We start from the raw sequence: 19,228 nt of genomic DNA on the forward strand, positions 1-19,228 counted from the left end.
AATAATTACAAAGCAAATGTGTGTAATCTCCACCTAGCTCAAGAAATAATATAATATCAGAGAATACCAGTGTCCCTCCTTTCTTCCTCAATAAACACTACCATGACTTTTTTAACATTCGCATTTAAAAATCAAGACTGTTATGTGATAAGGCAGCTTAAGTTAGATCAAGGGTACAAAATGGGACAAAAGTGTTAATTTAAAATATTAAATTAATTAAAATAATTCAACTTAAATATTTTCTATAAATGCAAAAAAAGAAATCCTTAAAAACTTTTAAAGCGCTTTTTCTCTCCTTTACTCTTGGAACTCTTCACATCCTAAGACCTATTTTGGTTCCACAGTTGACCTCACCTGCAGAGTTTAATTAAAAAAAAAAGTCTTTAGTGTAGATTTTCATTCTTCTTTTTCTCCCTTGCCTCCAACTACAAAGAAACAATGATTTAAACCCTTTGTGCCCTTTTAGAAAATTACACAGATACCCCATTGTGGAACCCTATAATCCCTTCGTGGAAAGGAAGAGATTAGCATATGAATACAAAGCAAAATGAATCCAGAATACAAAATGATCCACTGAATTGTGAAGCTCTTGTTTTCTTAAAAATGTATTTATTTCCTTTTTTTTTTGTATTGCCCCTTTAGTGGTCTCAGGGTTAAGGGAACTGAGCTTCCCCTCTGGTTACCCGGAAAAGGATTAAAAAAAAAAAAAAAAGGCAACAGATTCGAGGAGGTGCAAAACCAACAGATGGCTCCCAGCGCCAGTGGAATCTGCTACACTCGACAGGAGCTTGCTTGCCGGCGAGAGTGTAGAAAGTGCTGTTCGCAGATTGCGTGGTGAAGGAGAGAAAGCGACAGAAGAGAGAGCCATAGTGCTGACGTTGAAGGCCCGGCCCTGTGAGGTTGCACAGGGTAAGTGGCGTTGGCCAGGAGGCAGTGGCGAAGGGGAAGGAAAGAGGATTTGGGCTAGGGGCGGGGCCTGCGGCACAGCGTGGCTCCTGATTGCTGGAGCGCGGCTGCCAATCTCGCAGAATCGCTCGGTTAACCAGTGCGCTGGCGAGACGCGCTCAGATATACTGAGCGAGCTGTGCGAAGCAGCCTCAGATCCTGACGGTGCAGCAGCCCGCAGCCTCAGCCAGGGAGTCCTAGCCGCTTTCAATGGAGGAGAAGCCCGGCCAGCCACAGCCTCAGCACCATCACAGCCACCACCATCCGCACCATCATCCCCAGCAGCAGCAGCAGCAGCAGCAGCAGCAGCAGCAGCCGCACCACCACCACCATTATTATTTCTACAACCATAGCCACAACCACCACCACCATCACCATCACCAGCAGCCTCACCAATACCTGCAGCATGGAGCCGAGGGCAGCCCCAAGGCCCAGCCAAAGCCGCTGAAACATGAGCAGAAACACACCCTCCAGCAGCACCAGGAAACGCCGAAGAAGAAAACAGGTCTGGGAGGGAGGACGGGTGGGGGAAGGGGGTTGGGGGTGGGGGGACAGGGAGTTGGGGGTGGGGCTAGATCTGGAAAGCGCGGACAGGGTCGGGCGTGTGTGTCCTCGGGGTCTGGGGATGCCCCGTTTCATTCTCCCTAAGCTCGGGCAGGGCGAAGGAGCTTACAGCGCCCTCTCCTCCTCTTCGGCATGGGAGAGGCCCAACCAGGCCAGCATGACCTTCCCGGCCCCCACCCCAGCTGAAGGGAGACCCGCAGGGTCGGCCTCGATGGTCCAGCTTTATTCCCTTCCCGTTCACCTTCCTGAGGCCCTGGAGTTACCTCAATTTGGGAGTCCTAAGATGGGGTGAACCTACCCCCCTAAAAATCCCTTGGAGGTGTAACTCGGGAAGGCCTAGCGAATCCCGACCCGGGTGGTGTCGCGAGGCCCTTTTGCAGGCGGCGAGGGGTGGGTAGGTGGACTGAGTTGAGGAAGCGTCCTCACCCGCCACCCCAAGCCCACCTGTGGCCTTGGGGTTCCCCGTCGTGGGGGGTGCCTGGGACCCTTCGTCTCTGGGGTCACTTCCACTTCTAAATGCCATTTTTGGGCGCCGGACCCCGCAGTCCGGCCCCTTGGCTCCTCCCGAGGCCGGCGCCCCGGGCCCGCTCCCCCCAGAGCCGGCGCGGCTGGAATGTTCTCTCCTCCTCGCGGGGCCGCTTCCTGTCCGCCATGTTGGAAGCCGATTCCTGTCACCGACTCCGGCCCACTGAGGAGCGGAGGGGAAAGGGTGTCCAGGGGCACACGCGTGGCAGAGCCAGCGACCCGGGACCCCAACAGGCCATCGCTTCGTGCCCCAGCAGTGCGGGGGCGCGGCCGCCCCCGGCCCCGAGGCCGCCCCTCCCCCCGGCGCCGGCCGGGTTGTGTAACCCGGTGGCGGCCGCGCGGCCCCGGGCGGGTCCCTGGGGTGAGGGGCGGGGGCGGTTGGGGTGGGGGAGGGAAGCGGCCACGAGGGGAGCGGCCTGCGCCGGGCCCCGCGCGCCGGCGGCCGCGTTTCCCGCTCCCGGGTGCGGCGGGAGGCGCGGGCGGTCGGGGCGGGGAGTCGGCCTAGGAGCGGAGTGAGGGGAAGGAGGTCCCGGGCGGCGGCCGCAGAGGTCCTCGGGGCAGGAGGGCCGGGGGCTGCCGGGGTATTAATTTTGGGTAGAGGCGGTGCCTGAGACCGGGTGGGGTACCCAGCGGGAACCAAGCTCCCCGGTCACGAGTTTCTCTGCCACAGGAACCTCATCTCCTGCCAGGTTCGCTCACGACTCCGCCTCTGAGGCTTTCACTTGGGCCTTTTCTTTCTGGCAGCTCATTTTCTACCAAAAGGGGGGTTAAAACCCCCAAAACGTGTTCCATCCGTCTCGCACACAACACTTAACCTTCTGGGCTTGGGCAGTGTCTTTAAGGGGAGGGATTAAACAAATGTTTGATTGGATACGGAAAACGGGCAGTTTTTTTGACCCCTTTCTTGTCCTTAAGGGTGAACTGAAGTGGCTCCTCCATGAGGTTGGATCCACTACCATTTTGCCTCAGACGAGTCTTTTTCCATGTTGAAATGAAAGGTATTTTTCGCGTTTCAGAGCTGATATTGATCCCCAAACTCTTATCAAATGTTCAATTGAGGGGTAAAGTCATGTGAGGAAATATTTGGGAAGAAATAAGGTTTAAAGTTTATAATCACGCACAATTTTTTAAAAAGGGGTTCTTTATAAGTCAAGATATGAAAGCAAGAAAGCACATGTTTAATCCAGATCTAATACCAGCAATTATTGAGAACTGGAGAAAAACTTAACAGCTTTTCTATTGCAGATATACTGTAACTTGAAGACTGAAATTGGCGTATCAAATTTTCCATTGTAGGGGGTGGTGAACCTATGGCGTTCAGTAGAGAACACATAGACAAGAGTTAATTTGGAGCTGCTTAAAAATTGTTAGGAACTATATAACACTAGATCATTTTAACATTATATTTTTCAAAAGATGAAAAAGTATTGCCTTATTATGATTGCTTGGAATATGTAAGGCAGTATTACTGTTTGGATTTTAAAATTGTTTTTTACAAGTCAGGTTAATATATTGATGCAGAACTCCTCTCTAGGAGTAGAAGCAGCCTCTGAACTGTTCAAGGTGGCATTCTTTAATGTCTTACCCTGGAATAAAGGATAAGAAGGGGAAACAGCAATTTTGAGAGAATGTGAACCATTTAGGGTGAGCGTTAGTGTGCTACCTAGTCACACAGTATTGTTGCTTCAGAGTGTGCAATGCTAATAACTAAGAAAACAGGTTATTTTTGAAGCGTTTTCTGTAATATGTTGAGGTGGGATTTTATGATCCATTACCCGCGAACCTATTAAAAAAAGAACCATTTTTCTTTATCCAGAAGAGGGCGCAAGAGAAGACCAAACGTGTTGAGTTATTTCAGTTTCTAATCCAAAAACTAGATGTATCAGGACTCTTAGTTTTGCTGAGTCCATTTGAAGTAGGGGTCACGTGGCAGCCCTAAATAATAAAAGCACTAGGAGGCTTTTAATTTCTTTAATTGTATAATGTTTACATTTTTCTTAAAAACCTAGGCTTTAAAAATAAAATGGCATATTTTTTACATACCAACAAGGTTGCCATGAGAAATTTTATGTAGTTAAGTGAGTTTTTTTTTTTTTTTTTTTTCTTTTGGTCCTTAAGACTTCTGGGTGGAACTGGGAATGTAGCTCAGTTAGTACAGCTCTTGGCTAGTATGTTTAGGGCCCTGGGTTGTATCCCAAGCACAGAAGTAAAAAAGTTTGGGGTTGAGTACAGTGACTTAGCTGTTTTTTCATCGGTGATTTCTGATATTTTTCTGATAGTTGAGCCACTAGATAGTAATCTTAGTTCACGTAGAAGTCTTTGCTTTCAATCAACTCAGTTTGGACATTGGATTTTATTTTTTAATTTTTTTGTATTTAAGATGGCTTATCTTAAATTGGGATTTGAAAAGTTATAACTAATGAGTCATCTGTTTAACCTGTTAGCATGTTAAATGGTATGGGTAGTTCTTTAGTCCAGAGTTGTACAAGAGTGTAGTTCCATTTCTTAAAAACATTGAGCGTATCCATTTAGAACTTTCTGCTTTCCTAAAGAAAACCTTTTAGAAAACATCCTAAACTTTGATCTCTTCTTTCTTGTTTTAAAGTTTAGAAGTTTTCCACCAAAATTTGACTTTTTCAGCCAAATAATCAAAATGTAATACTGTAGAAGTTAAGAAATTTTATAAAGTGTATTCTCATGGTATAAATTTTTCACCACTATTTTAGGAATGATGACACCTTGAATTATTTTCTGCAAGTTTAAATAGAAGACAATGTCTATTCATTTTGAATATTGCCAATTTTTCTCTGAGTAGAATGAGTGACTTAAAGTTTTAATGGACTCTTGTAAATCTTTCCAGACTGTTCTATTATATATCATGTTTTAGACCTAATGGTTCTCAAGTTCAAAAAATTTTTATTCCCCCCCCCCTTTTTTTTTTTTTTTTTTTTTTGGTGGAGGTGCTGGGGATTGAACCCGGGTCTCGTGCATTTCCCCTTATTTTTGTCATAAAATTGAGGACCTTTAAAGAGTTTTTGTTGTGGTTTATATTGATCAATATTTACCATCTAGGAAATAAAAACAAATTTTGAAGGAAAAAAATAGTATACAGACTCATGTGCTTTTCAGCTTTCATAGGCCAGAGGCTTTAACAGCGTGAATGAAAGAGATAAAAGCAAATAACTTATGCCTATTGAATCCACACCCTGAAAAATTTCTATAAATGGATGTGTGTGTATTTACTGCATATCTGTTTCTAATGGCTTGTTTGACCACAGGATACTTTCATACACTTTTCAAAGAAAGGTAGATACATAGATATCACTATTATGCTTAATACAAGGGAGCAGAAAAAGTTGTTAACCCAATTGAATCACCTATAATCATAGAGTTAACTTTGTGGTGGTTGAAATCATTTATCAGTAGTATGATCTAATGTCAAAATAATTTGACTATTTTAGAAAAAACTTACAAGTATTACAGCTTCTGATGGATGCAGTGGACACTACTTTTGGTGACAACTGGCCTCTCAGGATTTCATAGAAATGAGATCTCCCCCTCTCCCTTTTGTTGTGCTCAGTGGCTCAAGTATGGTAGGCAAGCACACTGTCACTGAACACTAACCCTAATTTCCTTTTAATGTTATTATATCACTAACACTTGATTGTTGCCCAGAGGGTAGATCTATTCTTAATTTTAAGGAAAATTTACAGTGGTCTGTGAGGACAATGGGTAAGTTAATTCTCTTAGATTGAGGGGTATTATGGTATACTTAAAAGAGGTGATCGTTTTCTCTCTGATATTCTGGATTTTGGTTTGAAGCATGGCTCAGTTATGCCTCTGCTTAGCAGTAGATTGCATTTTCTAATTTGTAAAGTGGAGCTAACAAGTTTCTTTACAGGGAGATGTGAAGTAATAACCTACAACTAAGTATAGTATCTAGTGTATAGTAGTCCTTATATGTTAGATGACACTGTAATTTAAATGTGATTTTTTTTTAATCTTTTTTTTTTTTCCCCCCCTCCCTTAGGCTATGGTGAAATAAATGGTAATGCTGGAGAAAGAGAAATATCTTTAAAGAGCCTGGGTTCTGATGAAGCTACCAACCCCATTTCCAGGGTCCTCAATGGCAACCAGCAAGTTGTAGACACTAGCCTGAAGCAGACTGTAAAGGCCAGCACCTTTGGGAAAGCAGGAATTAAAACCAAGAATTTCATTCAGAAAAACAGTATGGACAAAAAGAATGGGAAGTCTTACGAAAATAAATCTGGAGAGAACCAGTCTGTAGATAAGACTGATACTGTAGCAATTCCAAATGGTGTCGTAACAAATAATTCAGGCTACATTACTAATGGTTATATGGGCAAAGGAGCAGATAATGATGGTAGTGGATCTGAGAGTGGATATACCACTCCTAAAAAAAGGAAAGCTAGGCGCAATAGTGCCAAGGGTTGTGAAAACCTTAATTTAGTGCAGGACAAAATAATGCAACAAGAGACTAGTGTCCCAACCTTAAAACAGGGACTTGAAACTTTCAAGCCTGACTATAGTGAACAAAAGGGAAATCGAGTAGATGGTTCAAAGCCCATTTGGAAATATGAGACTGGGCCTGGAGGAACAACTCGAGGAAAACCTGCTATGGGTGATATGCTTCGTAAAAGTTCAGATATTAAACCTGGTGTGAGCAGCAAAAAGTTCGATGATCGGCCCAAAGGAAAGCACGCCTCAGCTGTTGCCTCTAAAGAGGACTCATGGACCCTGTTTAAACCACCCCCAGTTTTTCCAGTGGACAATAGCAGTGCTAAAATAGTTCCTAAAATAAGTTATGCAAGCAAAGTTAAGGAAAACCTCAACAAAACTATTCAGAACTCTTCTGTTTCACCATCTTCATCTTCATCCTCTTCGTCATCTACTGGGGAAACTCCGACCCAGTCTTCAAGTCGATTATCCCAGGTCCCTATGTCAGCACTGAAATCTGTTACTTCTGCCAACTTTTCCAATGGGCCTGTTTTAGCAGGGACTGATGGAAGTGTGTATCCTTCAGGGGGTCAGCCACTGCTAACTACTGCTGCTAATACTCTAACACCCGTTTCTTCTGGGACTGATTCAGTTCTCCAGGACATGAGTCTAACTTCAGCAGCTGTTGAACAGATTAAGTCTAGCCTTTTTATCTATCCTTCAAATATGCAAACGGTGCTGTTGAGCACAGCACAAGTGGATCTGCCCTCTCAGACAGATCAGCAAAACCTGGGGGATATCTTCCAGAATCAGTGGGGTTTATCATTTATAAATGAGCCCAGTGCTGGCCCTGAGACTGTTATTGGGAAGTCATCAGATCATAAAGTGATGGAGGTGACATTTCAAGGAGAATATCCTGCCACTTTGGTTTCACAGGGTGCTGAAATAATCCCCTCAGGAACGGAGCATCCTGTGTTTCCCAAGGCTTATGAGCTGGAGAAACGGACTAGTCCTCAAGTTCTGGGTAGCATTCTAAAACCTGGGACTACTAGTGAGAGTGGAGCCTTATCCTTGGAACCCAGTCATATAGGTGACCTGCAGAAAGCAGACACCAGTAGTCAAGGTGCTTTAGTGTTTCTCTCAAAGGACTACGAGATAGAAAATCAAAATCCTCTGGCCTCTCCTACGAACACTTTGTTAGGCTCCGCCAAAGAACAGAGATACCAGAGAGGCCTAGAAAGGAATGATAGCTGGGGTTCTTTTGACCTGAGGGCTGCTATTGTATATCACACTAAAGGTAACTCATTTGTTTCTTATACAAAGATTCTTACTGGCCAGTTTAACAAACGTATTAGTTGTTTGTAGTAAATTTTGAATATTTTGTGATTCTTTAAGAAAATTGGAGAACTTAGTGACAGTGGAGAAGCAACTAGCATTAGATTCTTAATTCAGGGTCTTTGGAAATAGTATAGTTAAAGTTTAGAAGGAATGTGCACTTTTTCAGCTTCAGCATTTCTTTTTATATAAATAGGTATAATTAATTGACCTATCTGGTTCCAAGACTACAGAGAGGTGTATGTGTGGTGCTGGTGGTGGGGGTTACCTAAAGGGGTGATCTTATGTGTTCATAAGAGTTTAAAAAATTATCTTTGCACAGATATTCCCTCTTTTTCTTATTAGCCATACATGACAGTAGAATGTATTTTGCAGGTATTTCCACCTTTGCTTTTTGTATCATGCTGCTTTATTAGTGAAGCATTTAGTAGTTCTAATTTGAAGTGAGTAGGAGCAGTGTTTTTTTAAGGAGTCCAAAGATGGAATGTGAAACTATTTTTTTCTTATAAGAAGGAACAATGGGTGCTGAAAGGTAACTAGAAAATAATTTAGACAAATTACTGTGACAAGCATATTTGTTCATGAGCATTGTAGAGACCAGGCTCTTGGGAAACTACTTTTCATAGCTCCAAAACGTTTTAAAAGGGAACCAGTTGTGAATGGAGTGGTTTGCATCTGTAGTCCTAGGTACTTGAGAGGCTGAGACAATAGTATTGATTGCTTGAGCCCAGGAGTTGGAGGCCAGTCTGGACAACATATTAAGACACTTTCCCTAATTTTTAAAAAAGAACCAGATATTTTTCAAATTCCATGCTAATTCTTTCTTAGAATATGACTTAAATTTGTTGTTGTTGTTTTTTAACCAGGATTGAACCTAGGGTCGCTTAACTACCAAGCAACATTCCCGACCCCCTTTTTTATATTTTATTTAGAAACAGTCTTAACTAAGTTGCTGAGGCTGACTTTGAACTTGTGATCCTCCTGCCTCAGCCTCCTTAGCTGCTGGGATTACAGGCGTGTGCTCCCAGCAATTATTTGGATCTTAAAAATTGGCTGAATGATATAACTAGTTTAAAGTTATGAGATATGGTGAATGATGTATGTGATCTTTTGCTTTTGAGAACAGTGGTTTTCAGTCTTCTCAACCCTCCTGTCTCATTTCTTCCCCTACCCTAATAAAGCCATACCCCATCTGTGCATGCACACCTACTATGAATTGCACATTCCCATTTTTAACATGGGCTTATTTAGGCAGTGACTTGGAACTGCAAGAAAAGTGGGAGCATATCAGATTGTAGGGATGAGGTAATTACTCTCTTCTCCTTGAAAGAAATCATTATCTCAGAGATGAATAACAAAGCTGTTTATATGACTTTTTAAGAAAATTACCTAACCTGCACATCTTTCCTTGTCTTTAAACTGGAAGACAATGAATGGAAGTCCTTTCTTAATTTTTTCCTTTAAAAAAAATGGAAGTAAGGATTGATGTATACAAGTCTTATGAGTAGGAGTCCTGGCAGATAAAGAAAGTTTACCTGTCTTCACTTGCTCTTCAGCTCTTTTTGGAAGTTAGAAAAGTAGGCCACCTACAAAAAATATTGTGACATGTTCCTTTTAGTGGTTGGTTAGTTGGTGGTCTTATGATTTTTTTTTTTTTTTTTTTTTTTTTTTTAAGAGATGGTGGTCTCAGTATGTTGTCTGGCTAGGCCTTGAATGCTTGCTTTTTTTTTTTTAAGTTGTCAGTGGACCTTTATTTTATTTATTTATACGTGGTGCTGAGGATTGAACCCAGTGCCTCACTCATGCTAGGCAAGTGCTCTACCACTGAGCCACGACTCCAGCCCATGAGGATAGTTTGGTTTTGCTTGTTTTTGAGAATATTTGTTGTAGTAGGTGCATCAACTTTTTTTTTTTTTTTTTTTTTTTTTAAGTGAAGGCTTGAAGTTTTTTTTAAGAACTTTAAAAGAATCTTAGAAGAAGTAATAATCAGTTTGGGCTTATTGGAATTTTAAGAGCACCTGTATTATTTTCTTTTTTTACTGTAGTCCTTCCTTTCATTATTCAGTAGTAATATACTGAGTTGAAGAAGTTTAGAATGAGAAGTTTAGTGCATTTTTCCTAACTTTAGAAATAGAAATAGGCCATTCAACAAGATAGGAGGGTGTGTTTTGACCCTTAATTTTGTGGCACTGGGTCTCATACCTGATAGGCAAGCATTTCAATATGTAGATAGATTCCCCAGCAAACCACCCCCGCTTTGCCCTTGCTAACTTTAAGTTGCCCAGGCTGATCATAAGTTTGGGTTCCCTCTGCCTCCCTGGTAGCTGGGGTTATAGGAATATGCCATTGTGACTTGCTAGGGATGGTACATTTTTTAGGTTTAGCATTAATTTCTAGCAGCCTTACAAGTACTGCAGATTTTTAAAAATCTAATTCAGAACAATTGAAGATAGGAAGGGAAGATACAATAGAGCATAAAAATGGATTTATGGGAATTACAGTTTTGGGGGATTTTTCTCAGTATTGTATGCTATAAAATTTGCTGGCCTTACATAGTTGGGACTAAAGGTGTATGTCCTGCACCTGACCTTACTTGAAGCATTGTGATTTGGGGGGTGGTGAGAGGCCCTGGGATCCTTCCCAGGGGTGCTTAATTACTGAGCCACACCCCCAGCCCTTTTTGAGATGTGCCTCGCCAAATTGCCGAGGCTGCCTTTGAACTTGTGGCCCTCCTGCCTCAGCCTCCTGAGCTGCTGGGATTACAAGCATGCACTGCCATGTTTTGGCAGTATTGTGTCTTTTTTTTTGTTTTAAATATTGTGTTTTTATGTGGTGCTGAGGATCAAATCCAGTGCCTCACATGCTAGGCAAGTGCTCCACCACTGAACTACAACTGCAGCTCTTGTGTTTAACCTATTTTACCTCTCCACATTTTTGGGATGCTCTTTCCCTCCCCCCTTTGAGATTGTGGTAAAATAAGATTTATCATCTTAACCAATTTTAAGTGTACAGTTCAGTGGTCTTAAGTAATGTGCAACTATCACTACCATCCATCTCTAGAAGTCTTTTTAGCTCATGAAATAAACTCATTACTCATTAAACAACTATTCTTATTTCTTCCTCATAAACCCTGGCAACCACTATTTAACTTCATCTTTTGTTATTTTGACTACAGGTAACTCATAAGTAGAGGTAATAGTTTTTTGTTTTGATGGTACTGGAGATTGAACCCAAGGCCTTGCTTTTTGTGTGTGCTAAGTGCACTTTACCACTTATCTATGTACCTAGCTACTAGTGTTTATCTTTTTGCGACTAGACATTTAAGCATAATGTCCTTGAAGGGTCATCCCTATGATAGCACGTGGCAGAATTTCATTCCTTTTAAAAACCGAATAATGTAGGGCACTTGAAATTCTGACTTTTTGAATATTCATTGAAGATAATAAGATGATAAATTTGATCTGAGACACAGGGATATATCACATTTCTTCATTCATTTGTGATGGACACCTAGGTGTTTGCACTTTTTAGGGATTATAAATAATACTGCTACAAAGACAGATGTAGAAATATTTCTTAGGCCCTGCTTTCAGTTCTTTGGTGGTATATACCCAGAATTGGGATTACTAGATGACATGATAAGTTTTTGTGGAATCACCATTACTGTTCTCCATTATACCAGCAGTGGTGCATGAGGGTTTCACTTACACATCCTTGCCAACACAACTTTTGTTTACTTGATAGTAACCATCCCCTTGGTTGTGAGAAGGTGGTATTTTGTAGTTTTGTTATTTTTTTATTTTTATTTTTTGGTGCTGGGGATCGAACCCAGGGCCTTGTGCTTGCAAGGCAAGCACTCTCTACCGACTGAGCTATCTCCCCAGCCCCATTGTTATTGTTCAGTATTTGGGTTGAGTGTGTGTTTTTAAATCAGGGATTGAACCCAGGGACACTTAAACACTGAGCCACATCCCTAACCCTTTTTATGTTTTTGTTTAGAGACAGGGTTTCCCTGAGTTGCTTAGGAGCTTGCTAAATTGCTGAGGTCTGGCTTTGAATTCACCATCCTCCCTCCTCAGCCTCTTGAGCACTGTGATTACAGGTGATCGCCACTATGTCTAGCTAGTGGTAGCTTTTAAATGCACATACCCAGGACATGTAACTGTTGCCTCCTTGAAGTAGTTTACTTGAAATTTTTAGTTTAATGAAACTCCATTGTCTTCAAGGGCTTCTAACTCTAGATTGTAAATTCTTTTGAAATGATCTAGTTATTTAAAGCCTCCTAAGTTAGATTGATATGAGTTATTTCATTGGCTTTTTTTGGTCTTTTCTTTTTTTGGCTCTGGGGATCAAACCCAGGTCATTTGTATATCTGAGACAAGTACTTTACCACTGAGCCTTGTCCCAGCCCTCTGTTTGAAAATCTAATTTAAGCTGAATCATTATTTGTCTTAACCTGGTTAATGGTTCACCAAAGAATATATAGCACTTGAAATTCTGACTTTTTGAATATTCATTAAAGATAATAGTAGATGATAAATTTGATGTAAGATACAGGAAAGATGAATAAGATTTATACTTGAGGGGTCTGGGTTTGTAGCTCAGTGGTAGAGTGCTTGCCTAGCATGTATGAGGCACTGGGTTTGATCCTTAGCACCACGTAAAAATTAAAGGCATTGTGCCCATTACAACTAAAAAAAAATTTTTTTAATTGTACTTGATGGTTTGAATGAGAACATGAAAGCTAGCCTTGTCTGTAAAATTAATGATTAAACATCAAAAATTTTAATGTTGGAAAATACAGTAAAAATACAAGGTGAAGGTGATTGCACTACAAATAGAGTTTACAAGACCTAAATCAACTTTTTTTTTTTTTTTTGGGTGCTGGGGATCGAACCCAGGGCCTTGACCTTGCAAGGCAAGCACTCTACCGACTGAGCTATCTCCCCAGCCCCCTAAATCAACTATTTTGGAAGAAAGTTCTGATTTTCTTTAATCTTTGGGAAGTGCCTTTTCTATAGAGGGAGAAGCTACTAGTATAAAATATTCTTCAGGTAACTTTTAGACTGCTGCATGAAGTTTTTAAAACTTTCTCTGCTACCTCCACAGGTGGTAGGTTATTGGTGTAGACAGTTTGATTCATTAGATTTGGGGTAGACCCTTGAGTGGGGGAAAACAAAAATTAGCTCTCTAGGTGGTTCTAATTGCCAGTTGCAATTGGGAATAGGTATAAGAGTTTTCCTCAGTTTAATTCATTTTTTTCTTTTCTCAGATAATTTTGTAGGGTTTTTTTGTTTTTTTTTTTTTTTTTTTTTTTTTTTTTACCTAGGAGTTGGGCAATACTTACTGTATTTTCCTTTCCTTTTGAAGTACCTATGTAGGCAGAGTACTTTGCTTACTTATGGAAGAATTATTCAACAGGGTGAATCTTTTCCTTCACAGAATTTGATCAAATAGAGGATAAAACGGTACACAAGTACACAATGCAATATTTTAAATGTCATAGAGTGGAGGAAGAGAATTTCTAATGGAGTAAAAGTAGGAAGAATAAACTAGAGTTTTGTTTTTATGGCGCACTTAAAATGAGTTTTGATGGGTGGGGAAGATTTTTAACCTATAAAAACAGAAGATTGGACTGGAGGCAGGGTAATTCAATAGTAGAGGCTAAGTTTAAATTCCTAGTGCCAAAAAAAAAAAAAGGCAAGAGAGAAAATGCTGGACCATGAGGCATGTAACTGTCCTCCCACCTACTTGAAAGGCCAAAGCAGGAGGATTGCCTGGACCTAGGAGTTTGCAACAGTGCCACCACTCACTTCCTGAAAATGGAGTTCTAGAACAAGAGATAAAGAATAGTATAATGGGAGAATTGCTAATAAATGAAAATACAGGAAGGAATCCAGTTGGGATGTGGTGAGGGGATATAAAAAAGAAAAAAGGTAAATTTTTGCTAGATTAAAGAGGTTTTAAATTTTAGCCTGGAAACAGGAAGAGCCTTCCATTGAGGGGGAAATGAGCTTGTGGATGAGAAGACATGGGTTTTTAATAATGCTTGTATTCCCAGTTAATTCATACTTGGATAAATCATTTATCATTTTTAAGCATGGGTTTCCTAATTTCATGAGAATAAGGATAACAGCCTATGTTTTTTCCTCTTGGATTGAATTGAGATGCTTTAAAACTGAGTAGCTAGTAAGCAGTCAACAGATCTGTGATCAGGTAAATTAATGTAGGTAGCCTGGATGCCATTTTTCTGGTGACTGTGTAAAGTGGAAGATCAGTTAGATTCTTGGATATTCCAGGTAGAGAAATAATACAAAGGTCTTCCCCCTTGACTTGTAGCCACATGAATGTACATAATAGGGCTGGGGATGTGGCTCACTGGTCAAGTGCCCTTGAGTCCAATCCCCAGTACCCCACTCACCAAAAAAAAAAACAAAAAAGTTTTTAGATTGGAAAAGGGCACAGGGGAACTGATGTATTTCTACATTTACAGAATTTGGGAAATAGAATATGATGATAAGTAGATAATTGATCTATAAAACTGACAAGGGGATTATATGCAATTGCAGCAGTCCACTTATAAATAGATTTTATTTTGGAGATTTGTAACAATTTGAAGAAACTGTTAAAAGAGTCAGGAATGTAGAACATAGTCATTTACTATCATAAAATTCAGACAAATCTCTTATAAAAAGTTATATCAGCATGGATGATAAGGCATGATAAGATGAGGCACCATTTGCAAAGGAAATGTAAAGATATAATATTTATTTAATCATAAGTATGAAAATCATGTGCATAATTACTGTTAACATGTTCCTGCAAATTTGACAGTTTTAAGAAAGTGCACTTACATTTTAGTTTTAGCTTTGGTTGAATTTCCTAGATTGGGAAAGGGTCCATGTTTTTCTCTAATATAGGACATATATATAAATGAATATAACAAATGATTCCTAAGATGGTTTATGAACCCTAGTGATGTGCCAGTTTAGCATCCATATTGCCTGCTTGATTTCTTATGTCTGCTTTATGAATATAATAATAATGAATTTACTTTGGTATTAATCCAAAAGATTACTTGTAAGGATTTTACAGAAGCTGAAATTTAAGCCCCAGGTTTCACTAGTTTAAGGGGGAACTAAATCACCCATGCCACAAAAGAAATGTCAATTACTGTTACAGTAGCAGCAGTTTCATTCCGAGCATTTTGAATTTGATGTTTTACCCTTACAGCGTGAACCAGATTAGAATAAGTACTGTAGAAAAGAAGAAAGTTAAAAAGCCAACTTAAGTTGTGTGTATTTAGAGGTGGTCCAGACAGTTATGCTTATTCTGGTTGGTTGGTGGCTTTATTTATTTATTTATTTATTTTCATCATTTAGAGAATACTTTAGTTTCTGTGATCAATGGTTGGTGGCTTTAAATTGGGAATGAAGGATTTATTGTTTGTTGAAAAGGTGGTGACTTCTAACTGCCATAAATTAAAGTTATTTAAAAATGTGCTTATTTCTGGTTATAGTCAAACTGAAAAAGTAAAGGATAAAATTTCTGAAAGATTTTTTTTTTCTCCCCAGTCTGGGGATCAAACCTGTGGCCGTGCATTTACTAAGCAAGTGCTACCTGAGCCACATCCCTGAAAGATTTCTTTGTAAATGAATAAGCAGGTGTACAATAGACTAGTTGAGAAAGGAAATCAGAATAGGAAAACATAGTGTTGGGATAGTTTGTAATTATCAAAAGATAGATAAATCTATATTAGGAAAAGGCAATTTAAATTGAAGATGTTGCCATGATTGCTGAATTTTAAGGAATTTGGTGTAGAATGGCTTACTAAGTGATTGAAAGGCACGATTAATGGTAGTTTGATTTTTGGGTTCTCAATTATGGGAATTGGCTTGCTTGGCCTTATATTTGACTGGCTTATTTATTTAATTTGTATCAAGGATTAAATTCAGGGGCACTTGACCCAGTGGCCACATCCCCAGCCCTATTTGTATTTTATTTAGAGACAGGGTCTCACTGAGTTGCTTAGGCCTTGCTTTTGCTGAGGCTTACTTTGAGTTTGGCGATCCTTCTGCCTCAGCCTCCCAAACCGCTGGGATTAACAGGAGTGTGCCACTGACTTTTTATTTCTAAGAGTGCTATTATGTATTGATCAACATCAATTTAGATGTTGATTTTTAACATTCTGTTAACCTGAGAATAGAGTTCATTGTCAATTTTAAAGACAAAAAATGAATTTCAAGTTGACTTGACTCTTCATTCTTTTTCTTGAAAAATTTTAGAATTGAATACTGAATCTGTTTGGACCTTATGAAATTGCTGGTTTTGGAGGTCAGAAGTTGAATGTCAGCTGTGTCAAATGGGTCAGATTTAGTACTACTTGTTATTTCCTGGCTATTGTTTGTTTCATTCAAATTAGTATTAACAATACCAAAGTACTATGGAAGAATTTGCAATCCTCCTACCCTCAGCCTCCTACGTCACTAGGATTACAGGTGTGTGCCACCATATCTGGTCAGATTGTTTTTATTTTATTTTTGTATTTTTTTAGTTGTTGATGGACGTTTATTTTATTCATTATTTATATGTGGTGCTGAGAATCAACCCCAGTGTCTCACACATACTAGGCAAGCGCTCTACCACTGAGCCACAACATTACCCCCTCACATTTGTTTTTAAAGGAAGAGATAGGTAGACATTGAAAGTGAAGCTTGACTGACGGGTGACCAAAGAGGCGAGTAGAAATGTTTGTAAGATATCACTGCTTGAACCAGGGCAGTGGCATTGGACTGAATAAAAAGGAACAGATGACTGGATGGTTGCAAGTGTCCTAACACTGGTTAAGAATTGCCATAGTTGAACACTCCTGCCCTAAATTTTCTACTTTGAATTTCCTTTTTTTAAATTTTTTTTGTTTTGTTTTAGTTGTAGGGTGACACAATACCTTTAATTTTATTTTTATGTGGTGCTGAGGATTGAACCCAGGGCCTCACACGTGCTAGGCGAGTGCTTTACCACTGAACCACAACCCCAGCCTTCTACTTTGAATTTCTTTTGACTCTGCCCTCCTATCATTTTGTTGCTTAAATGTTTATGTTGCTTGAGTCCCTGGGTAATCTCATCAAATTCTTTTGTATATTAAGCTTAAGACTTCTTCAACTGCTATTATTTTGTTGCATCACCTTAACGAACTCAGTTTTATATACACAGAATTAAAGTGTATATAAAATTGAATTCATTTGCCAGGTGTGGCACATGCTTGTTGTAATCCCAGCTACTGGAGGTTGAGGCAGGAGGATCACAAGTTCAAAGCCAGCCTCATCCAGTTAGCAAGACTTTAAGTGAGACCCTGTCTCTAAATAAAAAAATATAAATAGGGACCGGAGGCATGGTTCATTGGTTACATACCCCTGGGTTCAATCCCCAGTACAAAAAAAACAAAAGAATTGTTTTCTACCTACCTTCTCAGTGAGTTAATATTAGTCCAGTTTGTTGTTAAGATTGTATAGGTCCAGTCTCTTAATGTCTCCATTTTTCTTTTGTATCTCTGATAAAACTGTCATAATTATTTTACAGTAGCATTTATTAAACTTGATGTCACCTTATTCTTTACAGTTGCCTGGAGGAATCCTTACTAATATTTAGTATAATAATTTTAGATTTCTTCAGTGACTTTCCTTCACCTGTATAACTAAGTAATAACTTCTTTACATAGACTGTTTTGGTCTGTCCTCTGAAAAATGTTCTTCCTCTGAATCTTGCCAACTTTCAACCTTATTAAAGTACTTGTAACCCCTAAAGTGTGGGTCAGTTAACTTTTTGTATAAAGGGCAAGATAGTAAATATTTCAGGCTTTGTGAGAACTATAGGATCTGTTGCACTAACTCAAGATTTTACCTTGTAGCTCCAAAGCAGCCGTAGGTGACACATAAACAGTGAGTGTAGCTGTGTTCCAATAATATGAGTAAAAAAACAGGCAATGGATAGAGACCCAGTTTGCTAACTTGGGTGGCACATCTTCTTTAATACCGTCAAATTTTAAAAAAATTTCCGGTACTGTGGATTGAACTAGAAGTTGCTTTACCACTAAGGAACATCCTCAGCTGATTTTAGTTTTTGAGACAGGGTCTCACCAAGTTGCAAAGGTTGGTCCTGAACTTTGCAATCTCTTGCCTCAGCTTTTTGAATCACTGAGATTATAGGTATGCATCACTGTCTGACAGTACCATCTATCTTTGTTCATGCTTTTGCTTCTACCTAGAACCTAACCTCAAAATAAAGCTGCCTACCGACTTAAGTTCACTGGGCAGACTATTTTTTGCATGCATAACCCAAGTCCTTAAACAGTAATTTTTTAATTTGTTTGCAGTGCCAGGTATTGAACCCAAGGCCTGACTGTGCTACACAAGTGTTCTACCACTGAACTACACTACCAGCCCCTAATTTTGTTAATTTCACATTTGATAGTGGTGGTCTAAGTTTGAGAATTTGAACAAAATTGCCTACTTTATTTCTTAGGAGCAGAAACCTTTAATTTTAGTTACCTGATTTGACTGAGCATTTCTCATGACATCCATAATTGAATGATGATATGATCCCTCTTCAATAAAGAACTGGAAAATTAAAAATTTAGCTGTGTGTGTGAGGGGGCAGTATGAAAAGATCAATTACGATATTAGGATTTGTATTGTTGAAAGTACCTTCTATAACCTTAGTTGGTTTAATTTCTTTTGGGATAATTAAAACATTAAGTTACATTCACATTCAAAATTAGTTGAAACTTCTGTAACCTATAAGGAGCCAAAAATCTATTCAAATCTATTACTCTTGTCACTACATATTAGCCTTAGTAGCTTTAAGTATAGCATCAGACTATTTATCTTTTCTTTGATTTTTTAACCTTGAGTTTTATGGAAACTTAACATTTTAAGGGCTGGGTGATGTAGCCGAGTGATAGCATGCCTGAGGCCCTGAATTTTGTCCCCATTGAGGAAATAAAGTTGCTAGTAGTATGGACCTAATATTAAATAGTAGGAAGGGAATTCATTCATTTTTACTTTAGCTTATTTTTTTGGCTAGTAGCTGTGCTGGCCCCTGGCTAGTTTTTTAGCTGTGAATTATATCTTCTTTCCCTTTTGAGACATCATAGTCAAATTTACTACTCCAGAGCCTACATTTGAGGGTAATAGAATTTTCTTAGAAGTCATTTTAAAAAATCTATAGCATTGGGGCTGGGGTTTTGGCTTAGTGGTAGAGAACTTACCTAGCATTTTGTGAAGCACTGGATTCAATTCTTTGCACCACATATAAATAAATGAATAAAATAAAGGTCTGTCAACATCTACAAAAAAAAATTTTTTTTAAGTCTATAGCATTTGAGTTCAAGCTTCAGCTGGGA

The 19,228-nt window shown here is 39.6% G+C and overlaps 1 protein-coding gene across 2 annotated transcripts in view; it reads left to right on the plus strand.

Annotated features, from left to right (window-relative positions):
* Window positions 1-1,060: 1,060 nt before the first annotated feature.
* NUFIP2 (nuclear FMR1 interacting protein 2) overlaps window positions 1,061-19,228 on the plus strand; it is a 28,858-nt gene continuing 10,690 nt past the window's right edge. Inside the window, exons 1-2 of one of the 2 annotated variants that reach the window (XM_079130847.1) lie at window positions 1,061-1,450; window positions 6,065-7,789. In XM_079130847.1, the coding sequence (XP_078986973.1) occupies window positions 1,156-1,450; window positions 6,065-7,789 (2,020 nt within the window). In that variant the 5' untranslated portion in view covers window positions 1,061-1,155. Of the gene's footprint in view, window positions 1,451-2,540; window positions 3,033-6,064; window positions 7,790-19,228 lie in introns of those variants that run through there. The other variant, XM_079130848.1, reaches the window with a different exon arrangement.

This window comes from Sciurus vulgaris (assembly GCF_902686455.1).
Source record: "Sciurus vulgaris genome assembly, chromosome: 3".
Classification (NCBI taxonomy): Eukaryota; Metazoa; Chordata; class Mammalia; order Rodentia; family Sciuridae; genus Sciurus; species Sciurus vulgaris.